This window comes from Perna viridis, chromosome 4 (genome assembly GCF_037379345.1).
Source record: "Perna viridis isolate PV_CMFRI_1.1 ecotype Kerala chromosome 4, ASM3737934v1, whole genome shotgun sequence".
Lineage (NCBI taxonomy): Eukaryota > Metazoa > Mollusca > Bivalvia > Mytilida > Mytilidae > Perna > Perna viridis.
Genome location: NC_142448.1, coordinates 16127152 through 16152217, shown reverse-complemented (window position 1 = coordinate 16152217; position 25066 = coordinate 16127152). Strand labels below are relative to the sequence as shown.

General features: G+C 32.4%; 1 protein-coding gene across 3 annotated transcripts; it reads right to left on the bottom strand.

Annotated features, from left to right (window-relative positions):
* Positions 1-5249: 5249 nt before the first annotated feature.
* On the bottom strand, positions 5250-24359 carry LOC148619067 (beta-1,3-N-acetylglucosaminyltransferase radical fringe-like). Of its 3 annotated transcripts, none has more exons than XR_015921523.1 (11): positions 23802-24359; positions 20611-20659; positions 17190-17232; positions 16305-16364; positions 15630-15777; positions 15093-15178; positions 14747-14817; positions 13396-13414; positions 12402-12496; positions 11721-11791; positions 5250-10349 (listed from the first exon to the last, which is right to left on the bottom strand). XR_015921523.1 is itself a non-coding variant. In XM_088578608.1 (10 exons), the coding sequence occupies exons 1-10, from the start codon at positions 24201-24203 to the stop codon at positions 10286-10288; spliced, it is 1089 nt and encodes a 362-aa protein (XP_088434734.1). In that variant the 5' UTR covers positions 24204-24359; the 3' UTR covers positions 5250-10285. The 3 variants fall into 3 exon arrangements, 1 of the variants encoding a protein (XP_088434734.1); XR_015921524.1 differs by having other exon boundaries at positions 13396-13411; XM_088578608.1 differs by lacking the exon at positions 13396-13414.
* Positions 24360-25066: the final 707 nt, after the last annotated feature.

Here is a 25066-nt window from a genome sequence, read left to right as displayed (position 1 = left end):
TGTGGCTAACGCTTTCTTCATTAGACCTAATTTTGAAATTGGTATTCTAAGATTTCAGCTAAGACTTCTTGCTAATATGTAAGCCTTTGGAACTATATACCCAGCAACTAAGCGCTTTTATAGGACCCATAGGTGTTTATGCGACAATTCGTAACAAAGTAGCTTATCAACCGAGAAATAGTTGTTTCTAGTTGAGATGTACATGTTTCTTAGGGCAGCATTGATTTCATCGATTGTGGCTTAAATTTTGATGGTTTGATTGACAGTTTCGACCAAAAGGTCGATATAAATTAAATTTGGACTTAAAAATTAAGAAGCTGCATTAAAAAGGCCAACCAGAAGTTTGTAGTTCAAATTACAATTATGCCAGGTGTCGGACAGTTGTGTATTTATTTATCTCGGTGTACCATGTAAACCGATAACGAACATGAATATTACCAAACTGGGGCAATCAATCCCTGTTTTTTTTCATATATATTATTCCTGTTATTGCAAATTCACGCTTATTTTTGGGTGTACAAATTCAAACAATCGACATAAATTGATTCAGTACTTGATGATACTGATATTACTGATATATAAGCCCACTGAGAAAAAAGTATATAAGTTGAAATAATACGTTATGGCACACATAATAAAATCAAGAGTTCTTTTGACACATTTTAACATTTGCAGAAATGTATATTATAATAAAAATTGGGGGGGGGGCGTTTACAGTATTATAATTTATCAACGTGAAAACGTTTTACTAAAATGGCTCTTTTTTAGACCATTCAAAATTATCGCATCGAATGCATATATGCAATTTGGTAATTTATAAATTGTTACGTCGACAGGAAAGCATAAAATACACATAAATCAGATCCATGTATTGATATATATATTTTTAAAAATTAACTGCAATGAAATCGTATTTTAAGCTCTTCGAAAACCCGATCAAATTTTACATTCCAATACTTCAATAACTTTTCATGTATTACGATTTCAGAAGTGTTTTCTTTAGAAAACCAAAGATAAATTCGTTATCGGGATAACCTATGACAGAGTTCGATTTTGTTGTAACAAGTGCATTAGTGGACTAATGGTTTCATTAAATCGCTTTACGTTTTGCTCAAGTACAGAAACAAGAAAACTTCCATTGATTTTAAGAGTATTTAATGTTTAAATGACTTTTTTGTGAGGCACTATTTTCTCAAACATTAATCATTTTTCTTAATTATACATAAATTATGTATGAGTTGATGCTTTTGTTTGTTTGTTGGGGTTTAACGCCCGAGAGCAATATTTCAGCTATATTCAGACGAATTGAGTTGATGCAATTAAAATTCGGGATTCAATCTACTCATCAATCAGAAGTTGTACAAAGATGATGTCTATAAAAATATTTTCGGTTCAATGCACATCCTGTTTTTTTTTTCATTTCTGTTTAAGACATACCATTCGTGTCTTTTGAACTGTCAGCTCTCAGGACTTAAAATGGGACATAAAACATACGAACTTTAATTGTCAATTTGGTAATCAGATCTAATTATCTTTTTACATGATAATGAAAGAAATATGATGCTCTATAGTTTTTATTTGAAGAAGGGTTGGAGGCAGTACGTTTGTTAATTCACACTTCGCATATATCTGAAGATTATTCTTAAGCTTATTTGCTTTTCCTTTCAGCAATGTTAGTTGTTCAATTGATAATACAAATTTGTATATCAGTCATCAATTAAACTATTTTAAAAAGCCGTAAAGAGTAGCAGCATTCATAATTTCGATAACTAGTATGTTCTGAAATTAGTTTTGTATCTTTAAATTTTTTACAGGTACGGATTTACTATAACGCACCTAATGTGTTAATTATGTCAACCATGCCAGTTACATTGAAACTGTTTTATGTAAGAATCATAGACTAAATTAATGTGCTTGTTGGTACTAATTAAAAGGGAGTATATAAAACAATACTTCACTACTACATGCGATAGAGTATAAATATATAGATATAAAGGTGACCTAAAAGGAAATAAAGAGTTAATTCCACAGAGATTATAAATCTGGAGAAATAATCAATTCAACAAATTTAAAAGTATTCTTTTTCTTGCAATCTATCTTCTGTATACTGTGTAGTGTAAATGAATCTCATTCATTTTGACTTCAACAGTACAAGGACTGTATGATGCTTACAGTGTATGTGTTGTTTACAGCCACGCCGTTGGATAGCAGCTTGCTGTGATTTGGAAGCAATTTACCATTCTTCCCTTCCAATTATAGCCTCTCATGCAGTAAGACCTATGTGTCCCAGTTATGGGATCATCCACGAGGTGGTAGATGGTAACTGGGTACCTTGCGTCCCCAGGCTAAAACATAAGGTCTAGGAGGAGACTAGGCCCGGAAATGCAAGGCTTGCCAGGCCCACCGGCGTGTGGGTATGCCCTGATGCCTGCAAACCTAGTCCCCAGCTTTGGGTAAATAGTATCACTGTCTTGTGATGGACGTTTTAGTCAAAGGCTACGGGAGACAACCCAGAGAGAAAACCGAGGAGCTGACAACGTTAGCAGGGTAATGCATTCATCTATAGGAAGGACAACCCAGAGAAAATACTCGGTCCACCAGTGCGGAGGTTTGTCACGGGGCTAACAACTCCATACAGCAAAAACCAAACTCATTACAGAAACTGCAAGAAATTTCAATTCGACGGATCCAACTGTGGACTCTGGTCACACTGGTGGCAGTATGACCACGAAGAGTGCGAATAAGAGTCTACTAGGACCCAAAACCACCGTTAAAGTACGAACATGGAATGTTCGAACCATGTTTGAACCATCCAAAACAGTTCAAGCCACTAGTGAGATGAAACGCTACAATCTAAATCTTCTAGGTGTGAGTGAAACCCATTGAACAGGATCAGGAAGGAGTAGAGCTAATGATGGAACAGTCATCCTACACTCAGGACACCAACATATACATATGCATGGAGTTGCTTTGCTCATTGCCAAGGAGAAAGGAAACACCTTGATGGAATGGGAACCAATCAGCGACAGATTTAATTCAAAATACAGCAAACTTACAATCTTACAGTGTTATGCACCAACAAATGATGCGGATGAGGAACAAAAAGATGAATGGTACAAACAACTGCAATCAACAATATCTAAACTACCTCAACATGATGTCCTTCTGGTCATAGACGATTTCAATGCTTAAGTGGGTAGTGACAACACCACATATAAGAAAACTATAGGAAGACATGGCTGTGGAACCATCAACGACAATGCGGACTCGTCAATACTTGCCAAAACAACAACTTGATGGTAGGAAACACCATTTTCCCACATAAGGATATACATAAACTTACTTGGAAATCACCAGATGACAGAACAATCAACCAGACCGACTATGTTATAATCAACGGCAAATGGAGGACATCCCTGAAAGACGTAAGAGCTTATCGAGGAGCTGACATCAACTCTGACCACTACCTTGTTGCAGCAGCTTTAAAACTTAAGTGAAGAAAGAATCAGACAAGCCAACAAAGAAAATCGATATTCATAAGCTAAGATCAGATGATACTGCAAAGAAATTCCAAATAGAACTAAGGAACAGATTTGATGCGCTATCGATATCGACAGAGATCCACCGAGTGAAGTCGAAGTCAGAAAGGCCATATCATCGCTTAAGAATGGGAAAGCTCCAGAAAATGACCAGATCTACTCAGAACTACTAAAAACAGACATTACAACATCCACTAAGGTTCTGACAAATCTATTCAGGAAAATATGGAACACTGACACCATTCCCAGTGATTGGACTAAATGTCTAATTGTAAAATTACCAAAGAAGGGGGATCTGCAAGCATGTGACAACTGGCGAGGTATAACCTTATTGTCAACACCCAGTAGTCTTCTGTAAAACACTACTATCTAGAATAGAACCATACATTGACCAAAAACTCTGAGAACAAGCCGGATTTCGAAAAGGGAGAGGATGTATAGACCAGATCTCCACTCTAAGAAACATCAATGAACATTGCATAGAGTGGAATAGTCTTCTTTCCATCAACTTTATTGACTTCATGAAGGCCTTCGATAGTATAAATAGAGATATGGAAAATATTGCAACATTATAGATTACCACCAAGGATAATTACCATCAGAAAGATCTACGATCGCTACGAGTGCAGTGTCATCCTAAATAACAGCACATCTGATTGGTTCCAGGTCGAGTCAGTAGTAAGACAGGATTGCATTATCTCACCTATTCTCTTTCTCTTGACCATTGACTGTGTAATACATTGTGAGGGATATAATGGGACCTGATGTCACAAACTGAGGACCTCCATTTCGCTGATGACCTAGACATTCTCTCCACAAACTTTAAGAATATGCAAGAAAAATCAGACAGCCTAAACAAATTTTCCCGCCAAACAGGCCTTAACATCAGTACCACGAAAACAAAAGCGATGAAAATCAACACTAACTCTTCATCAAAGATCATATCGGAAATACCTCAATAGAGTTTGTAGAAGAATTTACCTACTTAGGAAGCTTGACCAGCACCGACAACGCTACCCAAAAGGACATCAAAGCTAGACCAAGGAAAACACGGGCAGCATTTTCTATCCTGTGTCCTATCTGGAGATCCAACTTTTACTCGTTAAAAATTAAGATCAAACTCTTCAACAGTAATGTGAAATCAGTTTTACTATATAAATCTGAATGCTGGAGAATCATCCAAGGCGATCTAAAGAAAATTGAGTTGCCTACGGAAGATATGCAAAATCTTTTGGCCGAACAAAATCTCAAATATCAAACTGCTCCAAAAAAACAAATTGCAAGAACATCAGCATTGAGACCAAAGAAAGGAGGTTGAGATGGCTAGGGCATGTTTTTCGTATGGACCAGCAACGGTTACCTTAAGTTGCCATCAGATGGACCCCACCTGGAAGACGGAAGTCTGATAGGCCAAAAACAACTTGGCGAAGAAAATTGGAGACTGAGCTGAAACAGGGTGGATATACGTGGGGAGCAGCCCAGAAGATAGCCAAAAACAGACCAAGGTGGTGGAAAACAACTGCAGCCTTGTGTCACCGGAGACGAAGAGGATTAAGTAAGTAAGTACAAGGACGGCATGCTAAAATCAAAATTCGGATCACCTAAATTTCGTTTCAAAACGAATACCTTCCAACACTATATACTCAGGGTATTGTCCAGTTCAATGCTTATATGCAACAACTTTTCCATTAATGGACAAAATCGAACACCTTAATATATGAATTTTATTTAAACTAAAGTGTACAATTAACTTTATAAAGTAATGCATATTTACTAAAAATGATCCACAATATATGTTTATATTCCTCTTTTAAATATTGGACCCACACAACCACAAAGGCACATCAAGGCATATAAAGGTTCATATTTTACCGATGGGAACCCATGGTCTGACTGGAGTGTGAGCCAGTCTGAACTATGGGTACTCAAAGGCAGATTAAGAATGATTCCAATGCTTAAAAATGACCCGTATACAATTTCAAACTTAAACATAATGCTTCATTAATCTACTGATTTTTTTTGTTTATGCTATTTATGCTTCAATTCATTTTATTTCTACTTACAGGCAGTTTTGAGTTTCATTTTATTCTGAATTCATTCGGCAAATATGCAACATATAATATAATGTGTTGTATTATCAAAATTTAAGTGGAACCACTACGAAGAAAAACTTTTAAAAATAAAATACATGGCTGCTGCAAAAAAAATTATGTAGGCACATATAATATAGCATGCAGCTTTAATTCAATCCTTTTAGCTGTCAAGATTTTTTATAAAGTTTTGAAATATATATGTATAGCAAAAATTAGCATATATTTATACAAAATTATAATTTGTTAGATTTAAAGCTGACCATAATTTTGGATGTAGTCAAACTCTAGTCAGCCTAAGTCCCATTTTGTAATAAAATTTCGTCACTTTATAATGTACTCTTTATTAAAATTGAAGGTTCTCCTGCACAAAAATGAATACATTTGTACCATAATACATTTGAATTATAACACAGAAATTTTAGAACCATCATACAATTTCCAAGTAAAATCTCATAAATAAGAAAGGAAGGTTTGATATGATTTCAAAAATATATCAACTGCATCTTATTCCTATATACACAACCAGGCAAATAAAGTTCTATATGTGACATTATGCTTGTTCTTTTAAAAAAAATGTTTATATTAGATTATCAAGCACCTAAATACTGTTAGCAATAAAGGCATGATATAAACTTCAGAGACAATAATTATCACCTCCACACTGGGTATACAAAAAAACCTGTAAAACTTAACTCCATTGGGACTGTAGGATTTGCTCTGTAGCTTTATAGTAGCTTATATGAAGGCATATCAGAACACGATTGACTTTGGAAAATTCCAGTTTATCAAGTTTCACTATGGTTTTAAAGGACAATGATTAAGTAGTGCTATAAAAATAACTCCTACTGTTGTTGGCAATTTGGCATTAATTAATATATGATAATAATATGTCCATAACATGATGATTATTGTGAATAACCATTACACATGATAATAAACTTGTCTGAATTCAAATACAGAAATCAACGATTCATTCTTTTATCACTTTGTATAGGCAAACTTGCAATAGCATTTTTTGTGGTACATATAACTAAAAAATATGTATATTTGTATACAGAAAAGAAATAATTACTACAACCCTAATACATACCAATAGCAAGTTTAACCAAGTATCTAATGCAAATATATATATATAGACTGGCAGGATATAAAAACAGTAACATGGTCCTATCAACAATAAAGAAACAATATAGCCACACAAAATCAATTGGAATTCTTCAACATAATTTGACCGAGGAATTTCATACTCTGAATACCTTATATTACACAAAATTTAGGTAGCAAAAATTCATATTATATATGTTATCTTTTTTGGCAAAAGAAAATATGAAGTAAAAAAAAAATAAAAATAATTTGGTTCACAAACATGAAAAGGCATATATTTTGATTTTGGACTTTTTAAGATATTGAGAATTAATTACATACATGTATATTGTATCATATAGGTAGTTGGGAGTGCAGACATCCATGTGCTTTATCATATGTAAACAACATACTGTGAAAGTACTGAATTCGTGGATACCAATTTTTGTGGATTAGGGAAGAAACGGTTCATGGATTCTTTAATTCATGGTTTTGAAATTTTCAGTATACACATCAATGGAAAGCTCCTTTTTGTTGGGAACCAAATATGGTGGTTTGGCCTTCCCACCAAAACCACAAAAATTGGTACTCCACGAACAATAGAACTTTCACAGTATCCAATACTCTCTTCACATTTATTCTTAACACATCAATGGAAAGCTCCTTTTTGTTGGGAACCAAATATGGTGGTTTGGCCTTCCCACCAAAACCACAAAAATTGGTACTCCACGAACAATAGAACTTTCACAGTATCCAATACTCTCTTCACATTTATTCTTAACTGTGTATGGTTAAATAAGAAATTAGTAAAGATAATGAACCATAATTCGTATTTCAAGTAACTTAACATACATTCTGGCTCCCATCATATAATAGATCACAACCAGTTAAAAGTAACAATTTTCTACAGAGAATACCCCTGCTTTTACAACCAATATATACATATAAAGTAACAAAACAAATATAACATACAATGTGGATGGATAGAAAATGAACAAATAATGTTGAGGGTAACAGGGATTTAGAAAAAGTCCTGGTAAACATAATTTTTTTTTGTTCAACAAAAATGAAAAGGTGTGTAGTCCTAATTAAGTTACTGTTCAAAACAAATAAGAAACTACCCTTCATGTAAATTGTGTATTATTGCTAATAAATGTCTTTCTGTTTTGTAACAAAAAATTTCAATTAAGGTTTTCTTATTTATTAAAAAATCCATACAAAACCCACTAATGTATAAAGAAAACATTCAAGTAGTGTGAGGGTCAACACATAATACAAAAATTTGTCAAAATAATGTTTGATAGTATTTCCAAGGGAGATAATCTGTATAGTGTGCACTTTGAAAAATAACACTATCAACAGTAAACAGTAAAAATCCATACATTATTTAATTATCTTGTACAGATGCATATTCTCACCAACCTTTTTACAAATTCTATAATGATTTTCTATTCTTTCCCTTATATAAAGAACTAAATGAAAAATAGGTGCTCCTTCTCACAATTTCTTTCATCAAAAATTGTTCTTCGATTACCATTTTATCCAAAATTTCATAAAAGTTTTAAATAGTTCCTTTGAATTTTTAACTTCAAAGAAACTAAAAAAAAAAGTTCTCTATAGTAATTCATTACTTCACACTACCTTCAGAGGCTCAAATTACATTATAACAATAACTTCTGGACTTAGAATTCCTTAACTCGTGTACACTATGAAGGAAAAATATTGTAAAAGTTTAAACTATTCAGAAGTACATCAATGAAATCTTTTAATGACATGAAATGCAATACTACAATAAAAGTAAACAATTTGACACAAAAATAGAGATCAGCTCTGCATAAATATGCACCAAAATCACAGCACCATTTCAACTTGTAACGGATATGAACAATAAAATTATCTTTTAGGTATAAAGGTTAGATTTTTTCTTGATTAAACATTATAATAACTTTTATTAGAATCTATTAAAGCCTTAAATCACCTGTTAACTTTACTTTAAGTACAAAGAATTGACTTACGCGAGTTATTTAGTCACAGTTGAAAGCTAATAAATACTGTCACATTGCAGGGTTTATTGCATATAGAGGTTTGTTTATCAACACTTACAGATGTACTTATTAGTGTAACAATTGCTACATGTATAAACAGTAAAAAAACTTGTACTCTTTTCTACAATGCACTGATCAATCAAACCTTTAGTATATTACATTAGAAAAAACACCACAAAATTATCAACAAAATGTGAGAATAAACATAACAAACATAATATACATCTTAAATATCACCTCTATAACCCTGTATCACAGATAATCTTTGTGTCATCTCTTTACATGATTCAACACAAATCAAAGGACTGAACTGTAAACTCTAACCATATAAGCTCTTAGAAAGATATGATGTATACTAATGGAAAAAAAGAAGCAGTGCATTCTCGTTAAATTTTAACAATAATAAAACTTCAAATGCACATTAAATCCTTATAATTGCAGAAATTCACTTGAACCTTTAGACAATGCCTAACTAAAGGTGAAGATAATTTTTCGGCACAATTTAAAAATATGTGAGTTCATCTTTCTGAGTTTAAAAAAAAAAACACCTTTTTATCTAGACATTGAAAAAAATCTATTTTATTGCAAAATTCATTGTGTAAACTCTCCACAGAATGATTATCAAATGCTTTCATCGGAAATGGTAATCACAATCTAATATTTAAAAATGTACGCAATTTTTTTCAGATTTGTTAATTCATATTTTGCACCACCTATCTATTCTTTAAAGAATTTTTATCCATTTCTCAATCCTGAAAACTTAAACTGGGATGTCCAGGAAGTTAGAATAAGACATAAATGTATTAAAATATTGACAGAAAAGCTTTTTGTTTTAAAAATGATAAAACTCAAAAAGGTGTGCACAGTTTCTTTTCTCCATAAGTATACATTTAGATTTATCTCCTTAATACTTAAATGACATCTGTTTCTGTAGTATTAAAACTTGATATACTATAAGTTTATGACATAAAATAAACAAGATAAACTTAGAAAGTTTAATCAGAAGTCGATGATGAAACCTAAAAATTATTCCATTTATCCTCAAAAGAATTAGTTTGAAAAATTAGCCAAAGCTTAAACTTCAAGCTTTGACACAACCAATTTGTTTTACAGGTAAGCAGAATTTTTTTACATTCTTTCTTAGAGCACAAAAGATCAAGGAATGTCTTTTTAAAAATAAAACTTAGTGGACAGCTTTCATTACTAAGACACATTTATATTAATACTGTAACACAGGTCATAAATTAATTAAACATTTTTTTTTGCTCTAAACTGTACCAAAAAATCAGTTATAAAAAATTATACTAGCAGAAAAAGTGCAATTAACATATCTGAACTTTCACAATGGCTCTCCTAACAGTTCCCCTAAAGCAATAAATGCTGGTGACAATCCTGGTCATTGGTCAAGGTGATGTGGTGGTGATGATAATAAATGCTGGTGACAATCCTGGTCATTGGTCAAGGTGATGTTGTGGTGATTATTTCATGTAAGCCAATTGCTGGTGGTTATAATTGTGGCAGTTCCCTACTTTGGCAGGTCTACACACTGCTTTAACATGGGATATAAATGGCAGTGGATACTTCTGAACCTGAAATATACATTTACTTATGATGACAAGATAAACTTTTGTACATTTAAACTAGTCTGATGTTGGTATGTCAATTAACTGCTAGTAGTCCTTTGTTTGTTAATTTGAGTATTAAAGGTATAATCAGTTTCTTTGTTTCTGTTTTAACAACAGACTCGGAGCTTTTCAAAATGATTTTTAGGTGTGTATAATTTGGCAATATTTTTCCCTAGCGGCCAGATTTAAAAGGGAGAGGGTCATGATTATGCCAAAGTACTTCAACCCTTCCACATTTTTTTAGCATGTCCCAAGTCAGAAATTTTTGGCCTCTGCATATATTGTTTCGTTTTCACTTTCAGTGAAAGGGGCAACTATTTAGCTGTACCTGTGTATAATGTTGTTTTGGGGCCAGCTGCAGCCTGTGCTGAAGTGTGAGGTTCACTTGTCATTCACTGAAGACCCATGGGTGGCCTTGAGCTGAAATTTTAATAGCCCGGTGGGGTTGTCTCTTTGACATATTCACAATTTCTATTTTTGTTATATTCATCAGTTAGTAATTAGGTCTTTTTTATAGTGTCCTTGAGCCCTTTCTGGTCTGGGTGCCAAAAGAATAGGCCTACAGCAGTGCTAAGCTTGTCATAAAAGGCACCTAATAGTGCTCAGAACTCTGCCCGGGGGCTAGGGCACTCTGCCCACAGAGCAAGTGGGTTGTGCACCCCAGGTTGTGAAAAGGGGTACACCTGGCATGCTACATGCTGGGGTCATCAGGTCATAATACTGAAATTCTGACAGCAGACTATAGTGGCGCAAAATGTTGGGAAAGATGCCACGTTTCTTACACATTAAAGAACCCTGCTATGGTATTAAATAGGAAAAAGAACCTTTGCACTCCTCCCCAGGAGGCTATTTCCAGTGGCAATCAAAATTTGTCAACTCTATTATCCTTGTGTCCTATCCCATTTTTTATAATTTCATCATCATTTCATGTTCATTTTATTATACGTTTGATGTTCATTACCCGGATATAGCTGAATTATTTCTGTCTGGGCCTTAAACACCAACAATATCAAGCATATAGTGACTTTGACAGCCCTTTCTGATTTTGCCACAACAGATACATTGCTAGCTTTAAAATCTATATTGCTTCTATATTATAAGTAAAACTCCAGCAGACAGAAAAAATGACAATGACAAGCAGAAGGAATGTGGACACAGGAATAAATTATACCAATATACCATACCCATGTTGAAAAGTGGTATAATGTACCACTAATTTTCAGAATATGTATCAAGACAACCTTAATATTGGCCAATTAACATGTATTCATGATGATCTATGAGAAGACCTTCAAAATACCAATAAGATTTATAAAAGGAGTGACTTTAACTTACCTAGTAGGATCTACATCTACACTATAACCCTGGATGTCTATTACATTATTGTTGGAGTAACTAAATGTAAGCTGAAAACAATAAACCAAACTTCATAAGGACATAAACCAGTACTTGGGTTCATAAAAAATCTTAAATTGAGAATTTCCAAAAGTCCTTTAAGTTATTCCAAAATTGATTGATGGAAAGATTTCAGGAAATTCTCAAATTAAGTTTTTTTTATTTAATATAAGAGTCATATAAATAACACAGTCAAGAAAATTTGATATATTAAATTGACCATTAAATTTTGTGATTTGGAAAAAAACATTAATAAATGGCAAGACATCATTTCATTAAAAACTAAAAATGTTCCATGGACATCCATCACTTTTGAAAATACACTTATTATTTCTTACAAGACTATCTTACCTACTTGACAAACTAGGTACATGTATTTCAAATACTTATAAGTCAAGTAATTCCTCATCAGTTGGCTTTTAAAACTAAATTAAATTCTTATGATATAAATATATATGTGTTTTTTATGACAACAACTTCACTTTTTTAAATTTCCTTTGTGAAAAGTCTTAAAACAACCAAAGCTAGCATGTGCAAAAACAAGGTTATTGTAAATGATTTGCATTAGAATAGTTTTTATAATAATGCTCTGTCACTGGATGTTATAGAATGGATACAGACCTGTTCTTGTAACTGGTAAAATGGAATACCAGGAAGGTGTTCTAGATGAGAGTGAAACCGTCTTATCTGTGTCAATGGAACTTTTAATTGATGATCTGAAAAAAAATAAAAATACATGGAACTAATAAATCATGTATACTGTCATGTTAAACTGATATAAACATGCATAAAATATATTTTAACAGATAAAGGTTAAAAAATCATCATATTCATTCAAAGACATTTTACAGAACAGGTCCAATGGCAGAAATCATGCTTAATGTTACTATGAAGGTAAATTGTTTCTTTACAAAACAAAGTAAATCACCATTAACTTTTTTTTATATTAATGTTTTAGATTAATGACGAGCTACAACAAAATCACTACAAATCTCAAAAAACCTGAAATGATCAGAAAGTCACTAAAATTACACAGTTTACAACATAGAGAACAGTCTAAAGCCAAAAACAAAAATACATGTACAGATTCCACAGATATTCACATTTATTTAACATAAAAAAAAATGTTTTAAGAAACTATAGTCAAACAAATTAATAATTGCAATCATTTTAACTGTCATTAAATAGATAACATTGTCATACAGATCATAGTAGCTTAATGTTACAATATTAATGATGAGAAAGTAAAGTATGATCTTTTGTTTCACCATTAAAGTAATCACAAGTATTTTCAATTATTAAAATGATAGAACGACAGACTTAATTTGAATGAAACCTTAAAAAAAAAAAACACTAAAAAAAAACAACAGTATACCCCCTTCTCCTGGGGTATAACTACCTACTCACTTCAATTATATTAAAACAATATATTTTTCATGATGTCTTCTGACTTTTGGTTTGTTTTAGCACACAGATTAAATAATACATGCATAAAACAAAAAAAAAACAAAAAACAGAGCAGAATTAACAATAATAAAAACTGTCAAAAGTTGGTAAGCAAAAAACAACAGCAAACTGAAACAACAACAAACACATAATGTGTTTGATCACTTACACTGTCGTCCACTGTTCTACTAGAACAAATAATTTATATCAAAACTAAGGTATCATGTGTATATAACAGAATTATCCACTGTTCTACTAGAGAAAATAATTAATATCAAAACTAAGGTACCATGCGTATGTAACAGAATTTATCCACTTTAACAAGATTTTCTATATAACCCTATTTTGATCCAAGGCATTGATAATTTGAAGCCTGTTTTATCAAAAATAGTTTATTTTCAAGGAAATATGTAAACATATCTGCAACATATCAGCACTTTTTACTAAATATTATCATTAAATAAAGAATATTTGAGGAATGACTGTTATATTCTTTCAGTCTTTCTGAAATAACCTCAATCATGTGGTGCACACTAAATAACCTGAGTAGCAGCTTATTTTCAAGTGTGCACCACAGGCATTGAGGTTATTTCAAAAAGACCGAACAAATATAACAGTCATTCCTTATAACTTCATTTTGTATAAAAATTCAATAAGTAAATAATTGAAAAAGGTTGATAACGTCACAGACATATACAAAGTGTGATCTATGAGATTATGAAAATATTTTTCACCCAATTAGAAAATGTGTTACTACTGAAATTAAATAATTATACTGTATTTTAATCAATTACCATTTCGAAGGATTATACAGAGCAACCCTGTCTAAACTGAACTTTTTTTAACTGGAGGTTTCCTTTTATTTAGACTGATGTTTGGTTTACACAAGTTTAAATGCATTAGAACTGGCTTCAAGGCACATCAGAAGTTTCTGGTTTAGACAGAGTTCACTGTACATAATAAACTGAAAATTAAAAGTTTATGTAAAAACAACTGTTCAAAACACCACATCCTTAAAATTAAACTTATTCCAAAATATATTAAAAAGCAAGGGAAATCTGGTTATCACAGTAAAGAGAAGCTCCATGGAATAATATGAGAAAAAATAAAATTAATTATAGGTTGGAATGATAATTTCAATGGATTTTATTACAAGTTTATTAAGCCCCCAAAGGGCATCAACCTTACATGAATGGAATTAACTGTAATTGACCTACATTATTTAAAATAAACATGATAAATGAGTCAGTTTTAGCTGGGCATCTTAATGTAAAACTTGACATAAAAGTCATATTTTAAAATAGATATGTTTTCATAAATTCCTTACCCATTAATATAAGAATTTTATAATGATTCATTAGCCCTACAGTATCTTAATAAGTTAAACATTCCTATATATTCTAATTATAATTATATTTGTACCAGGTTTTGCCTTTGACAACTTCACAAATGTTAACAAGCCAAGAAGAATAACCTAACTTACTTATGATATAACCTACGGTACAGTCATCAGGACTTACTTATGATATAACCTATGGTACAGTCATCAGGAAGTCGAATGAGGTCACCAACAGTCTGTATTCTTCCTCCACTGAAACAGTTTATTAACATGTGCTAATATAAGGAAAAAATCCAAAAATCATGAGTTAGTTGACTTGTTTACATGATGCATGTTACAATCAATTAAATTAATTATGTAGGTAAAGAATTTTCATCATTAACAAATGTAACACAGAAAAAGATTCTGCCTAATAAAGCCATGACTGTGGCCTACCTTTTAGAGTAATCAAGGTGGTGATATTATCTCTAGTGGTTTTTTTTTCATCCTTTTTTATCACATTTAATGAAGTGAATTAGGAAACCTACCCAGCTAATGGTATCATTGCCTCTGCCAATCCTCTACTGATACAAAAGCCTGCACCACCAGTTGCAAACCAGAAAGCCAGTTTTTGCTGGAATGATAAGGAATTATAAATACTTTATAAATAGACAATACTTAAATGCATGAGTTTTATTTATTTTAATTTGTATACCTTGGTTTGGTATAGTGATGACTGTCATTAATGTTGATCATTCTGCATGCCATGATTCAAATAATCCAAACAAAATAATGTTTTAATCATGAACCAAAAAGTTATTTTGAATCCATTAGAAATTAAATTTGAGGAAATGTTTAAAATTTTGAACTGGTAATAACCTGGTTTAGGCCATTTACACTTTTCATATTTAGTGAAGCAGTTTATAAATGTAAGTGTACACTGCTGTATCATTTTGCAACATGGTTTACTTGCAGATCATGGTTTATCCTGAAAATGAACTGCCTCTTTTCAATTCTACTAGAGAATATTAGTTCTTAGTTCAACATTCATATCTACATGTACCTGCTCATTGTTGCTAACTTACCCCAGGATTTACCCGATCTTGAATTTCTATAGGATGACTAATGCTGGATCTACCTAAATACCAATATTTTGTATGGTTGTAGTTCTGTAAAAGTTCAACCAAGGCCAGAATATTGACATAATTATCATCATCTACATGACACAACCATCTGAAATAATGAAATGGTATTCAGTCGTATCACATCCTGGATCTCCTATTTAGGTACTGATCCAAGAAAAAGCATGCTGAGCATACACCCATCTAAAATAGGGAGCAGGTTTTTTTTTGCATTAAACTTAATTTTTTCACAAATTCTAACCACAAATACTTTCTTGCCTAGCTTCCCCCTCCCTTTTTTTCTTTTTTTGCCACCCCTAACATGAAATCCTGGATCCATCCAGTGAAGGAGCATCAACAGAACAAACTAGAACTGTTCTAGACTTTCTCTTCAGGGGTACCAACATAATATGTAAATATGCAGAATTACAAATGTGTGCTCTTCTTAGCATGTCTTGTAATAGGATGTGTGTTATAATATACAAACACGAGTAGAAAGAATTAATTCTTTCCTTCTTTCTGACAATAAAATATGTAGATTAGATAATATTCCGAAATGTTTGAATGTACATTTACAACTATTGTTTAAAATGTCAACACATAACTAACAGTATCTTAAAATTTTAAGTTATAACATACTTTTTCTTTGTTGAAATGAAAATATCAAACTCTTTAGACATTTTACAGCACAACCCATGTCTGTGAAATAAAAAAAAATAGTGAATTACAGTTACGGTCATGACAGTTAAATGTACATGTAGTATGTATATAATACAGCATTCCGCTAAGCAAAAAATAAATAGACCGAACTTCATTTTGACCCTTTTTATATTCACTTCTGAAGTTCTGTGCATCAAATGAACATAAAATAACTTAGAAATCATAATTGTCAATTATAAACCACTTTATCTGATTATAGTTATGTTAAAATGCTTTCTTTAATTTAATTCATCATTCAAAACTGGATGAAGTGTGCCCTTATAACTCAAGCGAACCATGTTAAAGTGTCCCCTTTCCTAAAATTGTTTCACTTTACTCTAAATTTCTGGCTGGAACACTGTACAGTAACATGTTGATAATTTAAAATATTTTGGCAAAGTATCACAGTTCAATATAGCAAACAAACCATGGATTCATTTCTTTAATATGCTTGTACTAAGGATAAGAAAAATACATGTAGTCAATTTCAGTCTGTGTCCACTATATTTAAATAGAATATTTTTGGTTAGATGTCAATAAGTGCTAGAATGCAACTCCATGTTGTAGCCTGAACAATGCTCATTTGATCATATTAGTAGTGCAGTTATATCATCGGTATATAACATACATGTACATGTCAGTAATGTCAACAAATTTATGGAGATTTCTTTTCTCATACATGTACATATACCTTCCGCTTTAGTATAGTAGTTTTAGCTGGCTAATCAAAATGTTTTCAAAATGAGACTACAAAGAAAAATCATAGTGGTTCTTCACAAGCAGCTACTAAAAGCGTAAAGATCTTAACTACTATAGTAAGTGTACCTGTAATGTGAGCTTGAACAGTTTGTTCTGAAGAACTGGTCCTCTGTAAAATAAAAAAAAATTAAATCTTAAAGATATAAGTTGTTAGTCCCTAATGTGTTAAAGTAAAAAGAATGTATTCTGACATACATGTACCTTGTATATTCATTTTTTGCAAGTCATTTGTAAATCTCATATACTCAATTATTGATTTAATCAATATCTATAGTGGAATTCCTTAACCATGCTAAAATACATATCAACATTATGATTAAATATGGCAACATATGAATGCCTCTTTATCTATACCCAAGCACTAAAATAACAGACTAAATGTAAATCAACAGTGAAGATAAACTAGAAAACCATTTACAGTTCAGAACATTTCTGCAAGAAGGTGGTACAATATAATACATTGTTATGAACCTTAAATCAACTTAATAAAATTTATTTACACCTGAAAGTGTTATCTCCCCTGGAAATTTGGGAAGGAAGTGAGGTTCATGTATTTTGATGGTATTTGACTGTAACAAAAGGTACTTTGGGGACACCTATCCTGTACATGGTGGCAAATAATGTTTTTTTTATAATTTGCAATAAACAGCCTTCACCAAAGTGTGATGTTTTAAAAGTGCTCTACATTGTAAATGACAGGAGTACATGCTTAATTCTAAACATATAGGTAATTGTTTTCATGAATAAAAACTGATTGCAAACTTAATGAAAATAAGTACAATTACAGTGTAACATTAACAGGATTAAAAAAAGTATTGTGTCATATATGCTTTATTTATTTGATTTTTTTACTAGATAATTTTGTTGGTACTATATATGAGTTCTATTAATCTAATACATTGTAATATATACGCAGTAAGAGTACATAATTTATGTTATGATCAGATATCAAAATGCAAAGGAAGAATTGAATTGAATTTAAATTTAAATAAAAGACCTTTTAAGGTTTATCAGAACTCAATTTGTTTGTGTATTGACAATAATATGTCAGTCATCACTTTATATAGACTGTAATATTTATAACATAAATAGTACATCCATTAGGTACGGCTCATTTTCAGTTGAAGCTTGGCAAATAGCAAGCCTAGTGCCCTAGATCAATGACAGTCCGTAATTGCTTTACCTAAAGATTTTGGAGATAAATGCAAAAAACTACTGTCTGACCCCTATGTTCTATTTTTAGTAACAGCAGCCATGTTTTTCAACGGATCAAAAATCCCCACAACAGTTCTATGTAGGATACCCCAAGAAAAATTCATACTAAGTTTGATTCTGATTGGTCATGTGGTGACAGAGGAGATTTCTGAAATAACATTCAAAATATCAAAAAAAAGTCGAAAAAAGGCAATAACTCCAACATGGCTTAACATACTGAAATGAAAATTTGACCATAGTTAGATCTCATCATGCTGAACACTTCTTACACAGTCAGAATTTGGCTAAACCAAACGGTTTTGGAGATATATGCGGAAAACCTACTGTCTGACCCCTATGTTCGATTTTTAGGAACGGCGGCCATGTTTTTCGACGGATCAAAAATCGCCACATCAGTTCTGTAAAGGATACCCAAAGAAACATTCATACCAAGTTTGGTTCCTATTGGTCAAGTAGTGTCAGAGGAGAAGATTTTTGAAAGAAATAACATTCAAAATAGCAACAAAATGACGAAAAGGGGCAATAACTCCAACATGGCTTAACAGATTAAAATGAAAATTTGAACACAGATATAGCTCATCATGCTGAACACTTTTACTTGATCAGAATTTGGCTAAACCTGAAGATCTTGGAGATATAAGCAAAAAACTACTGTCTGACCCCTATGTTCTATTTTTAGTAACGGCAGCCATGTTTTTCAACGGATCAAAAATCCCGACATCAGTCCTATGCAGGATACCCCAAGAAACATTTTTATCAAGTTTGGTTCCAAATGGTCATGTAGTGTCAGAGGAGAAGAGGTTTGAAAAATTGTAAACGAAGACGGACGACAATAAAGATGACAGACGCCAAGTGATGGCAATAGCTCACATGGCCTCCAGCCAGGTGAGCTAAAGATGAAATTCTACAGTCCCTGTTTCCATGTTTTCATCACAATACCATTACCCCCCCCCCACACACACACACACACACACACACATATTAATACTGTTCAGCAGTAAAGCATACACTCATCCAGTAAGGGATGAACTGTCTCAGTAGATACTTTAAGAATAATTCTTTTATGTTTTAATTTTATTTTTCTGGTATAATGATTCATTTTTTATAAAAGTTCAATAAAATAAAATCATAACAAAAATAGAAAATTTTCCCTAAAAATTTGGGAAAATAATATATTTACATGTTGTACATGTATGTACAAGCCAGTTTTATTTAAATACACATTACCTTTTTCAGGGCTGTGATTCTTTACGAACAATTATACAAAATGTATATTGTACTATTTTTCAAATGAACCAGTCAACATTCCTAGCAATAGGGTGTTGGCTTTTCCTATAGTTTATAGATATTATATGACTCTATGTAATGTTTTAATTCATTTCATGCAGCCCATTGTGTGACCTACTGTCTATATTAAACATGTTTGTGACTGTCCCTACAGCAGTGTCTGACAATGTAGTCTTCAAACAAAAATACAACAAATTGTACAGACATGAAGCATTAAAATTAATGACCTGTAAAACATGTTTCATAATTTATCTACATGTACATGTACTAAAGCCAAGAAGTGCAATGAGTAATACACTGAAATTTTCCAGAATATGCATAATTCATATTTTTAAGACTTTTACTTATGTGACAAAGGTTGCAAGTGATGATTATACATGTACATGTACATTAAACCATACACCTGTAATTAAACTTCATAATAGGTCTATGATTTTACTTTTTGACTCTTCCAAGTGACAAGTGAACAAGTTAATTTCAGTTTCAAATGATGAACAAATGTGCTTTAACAATTCAGTGCATGATCACCTCATCGTCTTTTAATTTTTTGCACATCATCAAAGTTACAGTCAGTATTCCTTGGCCTATTTTACAACTACATGTACATGGTATATTCACAACCAAATCTACAAGAAATTCAATCCAGTTAGAAAATTATGAATCAAGGTTTGCTTGGGACAGTTTTCATATTTATTTAAGGTTCTACAGGAAGATATTGTAAACTTATCAATTTAGGATTACCTGCCTTAGACTTCACTATCTCAGACTATTATATTATGCAGCTTCTTATTCACTCGTATTAAACTGATAATCGTAATTGCAATTATCACTGCAAATTTTTTGACAACAATTTTCTAAATAACAAAGGGAAATTATTTTCCAAAACGACACATATACATGTAGATAGTAGGCCAGAACTAGTTAGAGGAACCATGTAACTGAGTAAATTTAGGCAAAAGCGTGTTTTATCTGAAAATATACATACCAGGAAAGCCAGAAGGAAATGGATGACCTTTGTCTGTAAAAATAAAAGTCTGAAAAAGAAACAATGCATTTCATTAATACATGTATCTAAGGCATATCGACTATAATGCACATTTAATACCTATATTAAAATTAGGCATATAATAATCATTCTTATACTTCACAGTTAACACCGAATACAGACATAGTTTAATAAGAGAAATGACTTGCCCAAATGGTAAAGCAAAGCAATGAATTATAAACCTCTGTCAGCTTCAGAAGTCCTAGTATAAAACCCTGAGTTTTTGAATTAAGTTGAGATGCTGTGTGATTACGTCACTTCCATTGTTTTATAGAACAGTTCAAAAATTATATCTGTCCTACAAAGTTTGCAAAGCTGCTTGCTTGTCATAGCTTTTATCCCTTCTAGAGTACATGTACATGTACCTGCTCCACCAAGAGTTTGTATATACATATACCTATAAATCAATGAGTGAGCTTGGCTGAAACAAGATATCAGCAGAAAATCTACTTCAGACAATCATCATGTTTGTTGAAGTATTTTTCTTATCTGATGATTTTATACATGTATGTACAAATGTAGAGTTCCTGGTAACTTTTGAAAAAGACAAGGTAGTCCATGTCAAAAAAGGACAACCTAGCTCTAACAATCAGAAGGCACATCATGCTAGCATTAACTTCTACATTGTATTTAGAACAAATCACTAATATCATGAGCCTAAACTCATATAACCAATTACATGTTCACAAAGATAGTAGTAAAAAGGCAATTCAGGAGTTATTTAGAGAATAGTAAATACATACTTGTACATGTACATCTGTGTATGAATGATTTGTTGTCTTATACAAGTACCTTATGTTTGTCTAACACTTTATAAATACATGTAGCTCAAATCAGCATTTTTTACGGGAAATGCCAAATGGCCAAAATTAAATAAAAGAAAATTTAATTAGCCTACCTGTTAACCTTCAGAACAATTCATGTGGGAGATTCTCCCCATTGAAACCTCTAACAAATCTTACTTTATAAGTGGGGGATTCTAAATTTTTCATTGATTTTGTGGGCAACTCCCCATTGTTAATGGATGGTTAACAGGTACATGTATGAATTACCAGGGTAGCCACCTTCATGAGCAGAACAGTTAGATGTTTTGGTATACAAAAAATTAAAAGGTGAAATTGGAATAATTACTAAACTGTACATTGCACATGCAAATTTTTATAAATACAAGTATACAATGAAAAAATCTGAACAGCATAATCTAGATTAAAAAAGAAAACACTGTAATTAATCTTAAAAAAGTTATGTCTGTGATTGAACAATGTCCTCAATTAAAATACACATGTACATACATGTATAGAAATGGATGTACAACCTGTCCAGTCCTCATAGGCCTGCACCCCTTTCAATGCCAATATACTTGACATCAGTTCAAGCCAAATTCCAATTTAATAACAATTTTCTTCAGCCATTTTTGTATCAAGGCAGAGTTGTCAGTCTTTCTTTTTATTTGATAAGCGTTTTTCAGTTTATAAAGACCAAACATCAGTACTTCAGATTGATAGGCATAATCAAAAAGAATTTTATAATTCCTTACGAGAAATTCTATTGTTATTCCACCATTTTTTGTTGATAAGTACCAATTGTGGACAAAAAAATGATAAATGTATTTTATAATTTCCGTGTTTACAAAAATGTAATTTCTCACGAAATTGAAAATAAACAATTATTTAGTAGGAACAACAACTTTCAGAAAATTTTTGACACAAAGTAAGCCAGTAAATCTTTGTTTATGTCAAACTACCAACAACCAACAAATCGTCTTGATAACAAAATCATGACCAATTTGAAAATGTAAACATTGTGATCTGGATTTATAAGGTTATTGGATTTGACAAATTCAAGTTTTACAGAAAAGCCGTTATGTGATTTGAATGAGTTATTTAACACATTTTAAATATAGGTAGGTGTCAATAAAACTGTAGACCAATTTGTATTTCAAATTTGAATATGTTATGTACATGTATGTGACACAGAGTATAGGTCACCTCATCATAATTTCCAAGTGCCCTGATGAAATTTTGAGAAAAGGGGTCACTAGGGTCACTGAAGCCATCTCTATATCAAATTAGGCACCATTGCAAATAAATTCTTTTTTCCTTCAAGTGTAAGTACTATATACATGTACATGTGTACAGGGTGTAGTACATTGCAGTGTATTATACATTTGTACAATGTACTGGATGCACAATAAAACTTTAACCAGTCAAATCTGAGGATACATGTGCATGTACATTGTATGTACTGTAGTTCATTGAACATGTATGCACTTACATTTGTAAGTGTCTTCCTGTGTCCTATAATTTCATATCCCAGCTGGAACATGGTGTTTATGCAGTATGCATTCCAGAAAATTGCATAAGGGGCCCAATGGTCCCCTTAACAGTAAAACAGGGGGACATTTTCAAAAAAAGGGGTCAATTTTAGAGAACAGGAGAGATTCAAGCAACAAATAAGTTAACCTAAGGTTTGTTTACACCTGATAGTTTCATTTTTAATTTACATGTATGTGAGAAGTATACATGTACATCTGAAATGAATCAAAAAATATTAGTAGATGCAGTTTATTTATGATGGCAATCTCATTCGTTTTGATGTTGCAGCTTCACTTACATGTAGAATCTTTCTGCTCTTATCTGGATCGTATCCCACCTTCGAGGTCCCACCTAACCCACAGACAATCAGTTTCCCATTTTACAGTAAATTCTCAAGGTTTCCCAGCCATGTCCATTGGCTCTCAGTTAGTCGGCTCATCTGTAATTTATTGGGTGTCAGGGGAAACAAATGTTTCATAAATTAATTTGACCTGAAGAAGTAACTTTCATTTCTGACGTTTCCTACAAACTGGTCAAGGCCATTAGAACATTAAATAAGGGAAACACGTTTGGACACAGAGCAATAAAAAATCATGACATTGCGAGATCGGCTTGCAGAATACTGTGTGCCCGTTGGACCCACATGCTGCTGCACCTTTTGTGCGCCATACATGAATTTCCATGCTAATGGTGCAGTCTGGAATGACCACTGGTCACATACACTAATGTACGTCATTGTATGTTTTAAGTTGTGTGCATTTGTATATGTACACAAATGTACTTGTATTTTGCTTTATTTGCATTTAGTGAACATACCTCATCCTTGGCCTGCTCCACCCACGTTTCAAGGAGAAGTTTTAATCGACTGTTATGGTTCGATTTCGTAGTTTTCAATGAGATGAAAATATCAGACTGTGAAAGTCTAAACTGATTCATATTTGCAGATCCATCTTTCAAAACTGAATTTTTGTCGAAACTTGATCCCTCCTGAAAACCTTTCGTCCTACGATGCAACTTCTTCATGGTGTCAACCACCTGTTTTTTGCCTTCAGAAGGAGGCAAACTCTCATAATTTCTTTTTTGCAAATGTGACAACTGAAAATCTTCTTGTTGAGTTGGAATATGGCAAGAATTGAATTTGGAAAGGCTGACAAGTGCTACAGAAATCAGTAATAATCCGGTCAACAGCCTCCGAGATTTAAACACAGTAATTCGCATTACTGGTCCAAAAAGATTGTGTGCAAAGCAGCATCATGAACGTGTCATCAGGTAGATTTTTTTTCCCACGGCCACGGTTGGCTTTGTTTATGAGATGATTATATAGGTCAGGTCAGTAAATTGAGCATATGAACGTGGTGACAGCTGTGAAAGGGAACCAGTTGTAAATAATGCGAATAAAGGAACCCGGGTCGTTTCGCCCCGAACCCCGTTCGCTCCCTGAGTCGTTTCGGCCCGATTCCCGTTTCGCCCCGGTTAAAAATTTCCATGCAAAGTATGGGGAAACAATCTCCAGTGAGTAAAAATCATAAAAATCTATTGTCTCTGTGTACAAATACACACAATATACCAATTCATATGCCTATGATGAATGCAAATTTTATGTAAAGAATGGCATGGCAGTTTAGTAAAGAGACACATTTCTTGTTTTATTTTATTCCATCTGACACATGGCTTTTGAAATGGATGTTTTTCATGTCAGACATTAACTTACAATTTCAAAGTCTGTCAGTCTGTCATTTTCTATCGGTCAAATCGACACACTGTCCTTACGGAGAAAATTCATCATTTCCTTCAATTAAACAGATAAAAAATATAGGTTAAGATTACGTTTCAGTAAAAATAAATTCATCTTCTCTGATAGTTTTCAAGTCTTTTTCTAATTTGTTTTACTTATTTAAAGAAGTGAATACAATATTTATAAAAACTTCGGGAAACACGTGGATGTACGTACGTGTATCGCCGCTGTTCCAATGTTGCTGTTGTCAAGAACCTAACCCGCCTCGGATAAAATATAACTCCGATTATATAATCAAAATCGCAGCATAGCTTTTCTAAAATATGAAAGGCAATCATGTTCTTGT

Excerpts from the sequence above, each read along its gene's own strand:
- LOC148619067 (XM_088578608.1), bottom strand. The coding sequence starts at position 24,203 with ATGCGAATTACTGTGTTTAAATCTCGGAGGCTGTTGACCGGATTATTA. Across the intron at positions 12,497-14,746 it reads TACCATAGGTTATATCATAA|ATCATCAATTAAAAGTTCCA; the intron begins GTAAGTCCTGAT and ends ATTTTTTTTCAG. Across the intron at positions 10,350-11,720 it reads GTAGATGTAGATCCTACTAG|GTTCAGAAGTATCCACTGCC; the intron begins GTAAGTTAAAGT and ends TGTATATTTCAG.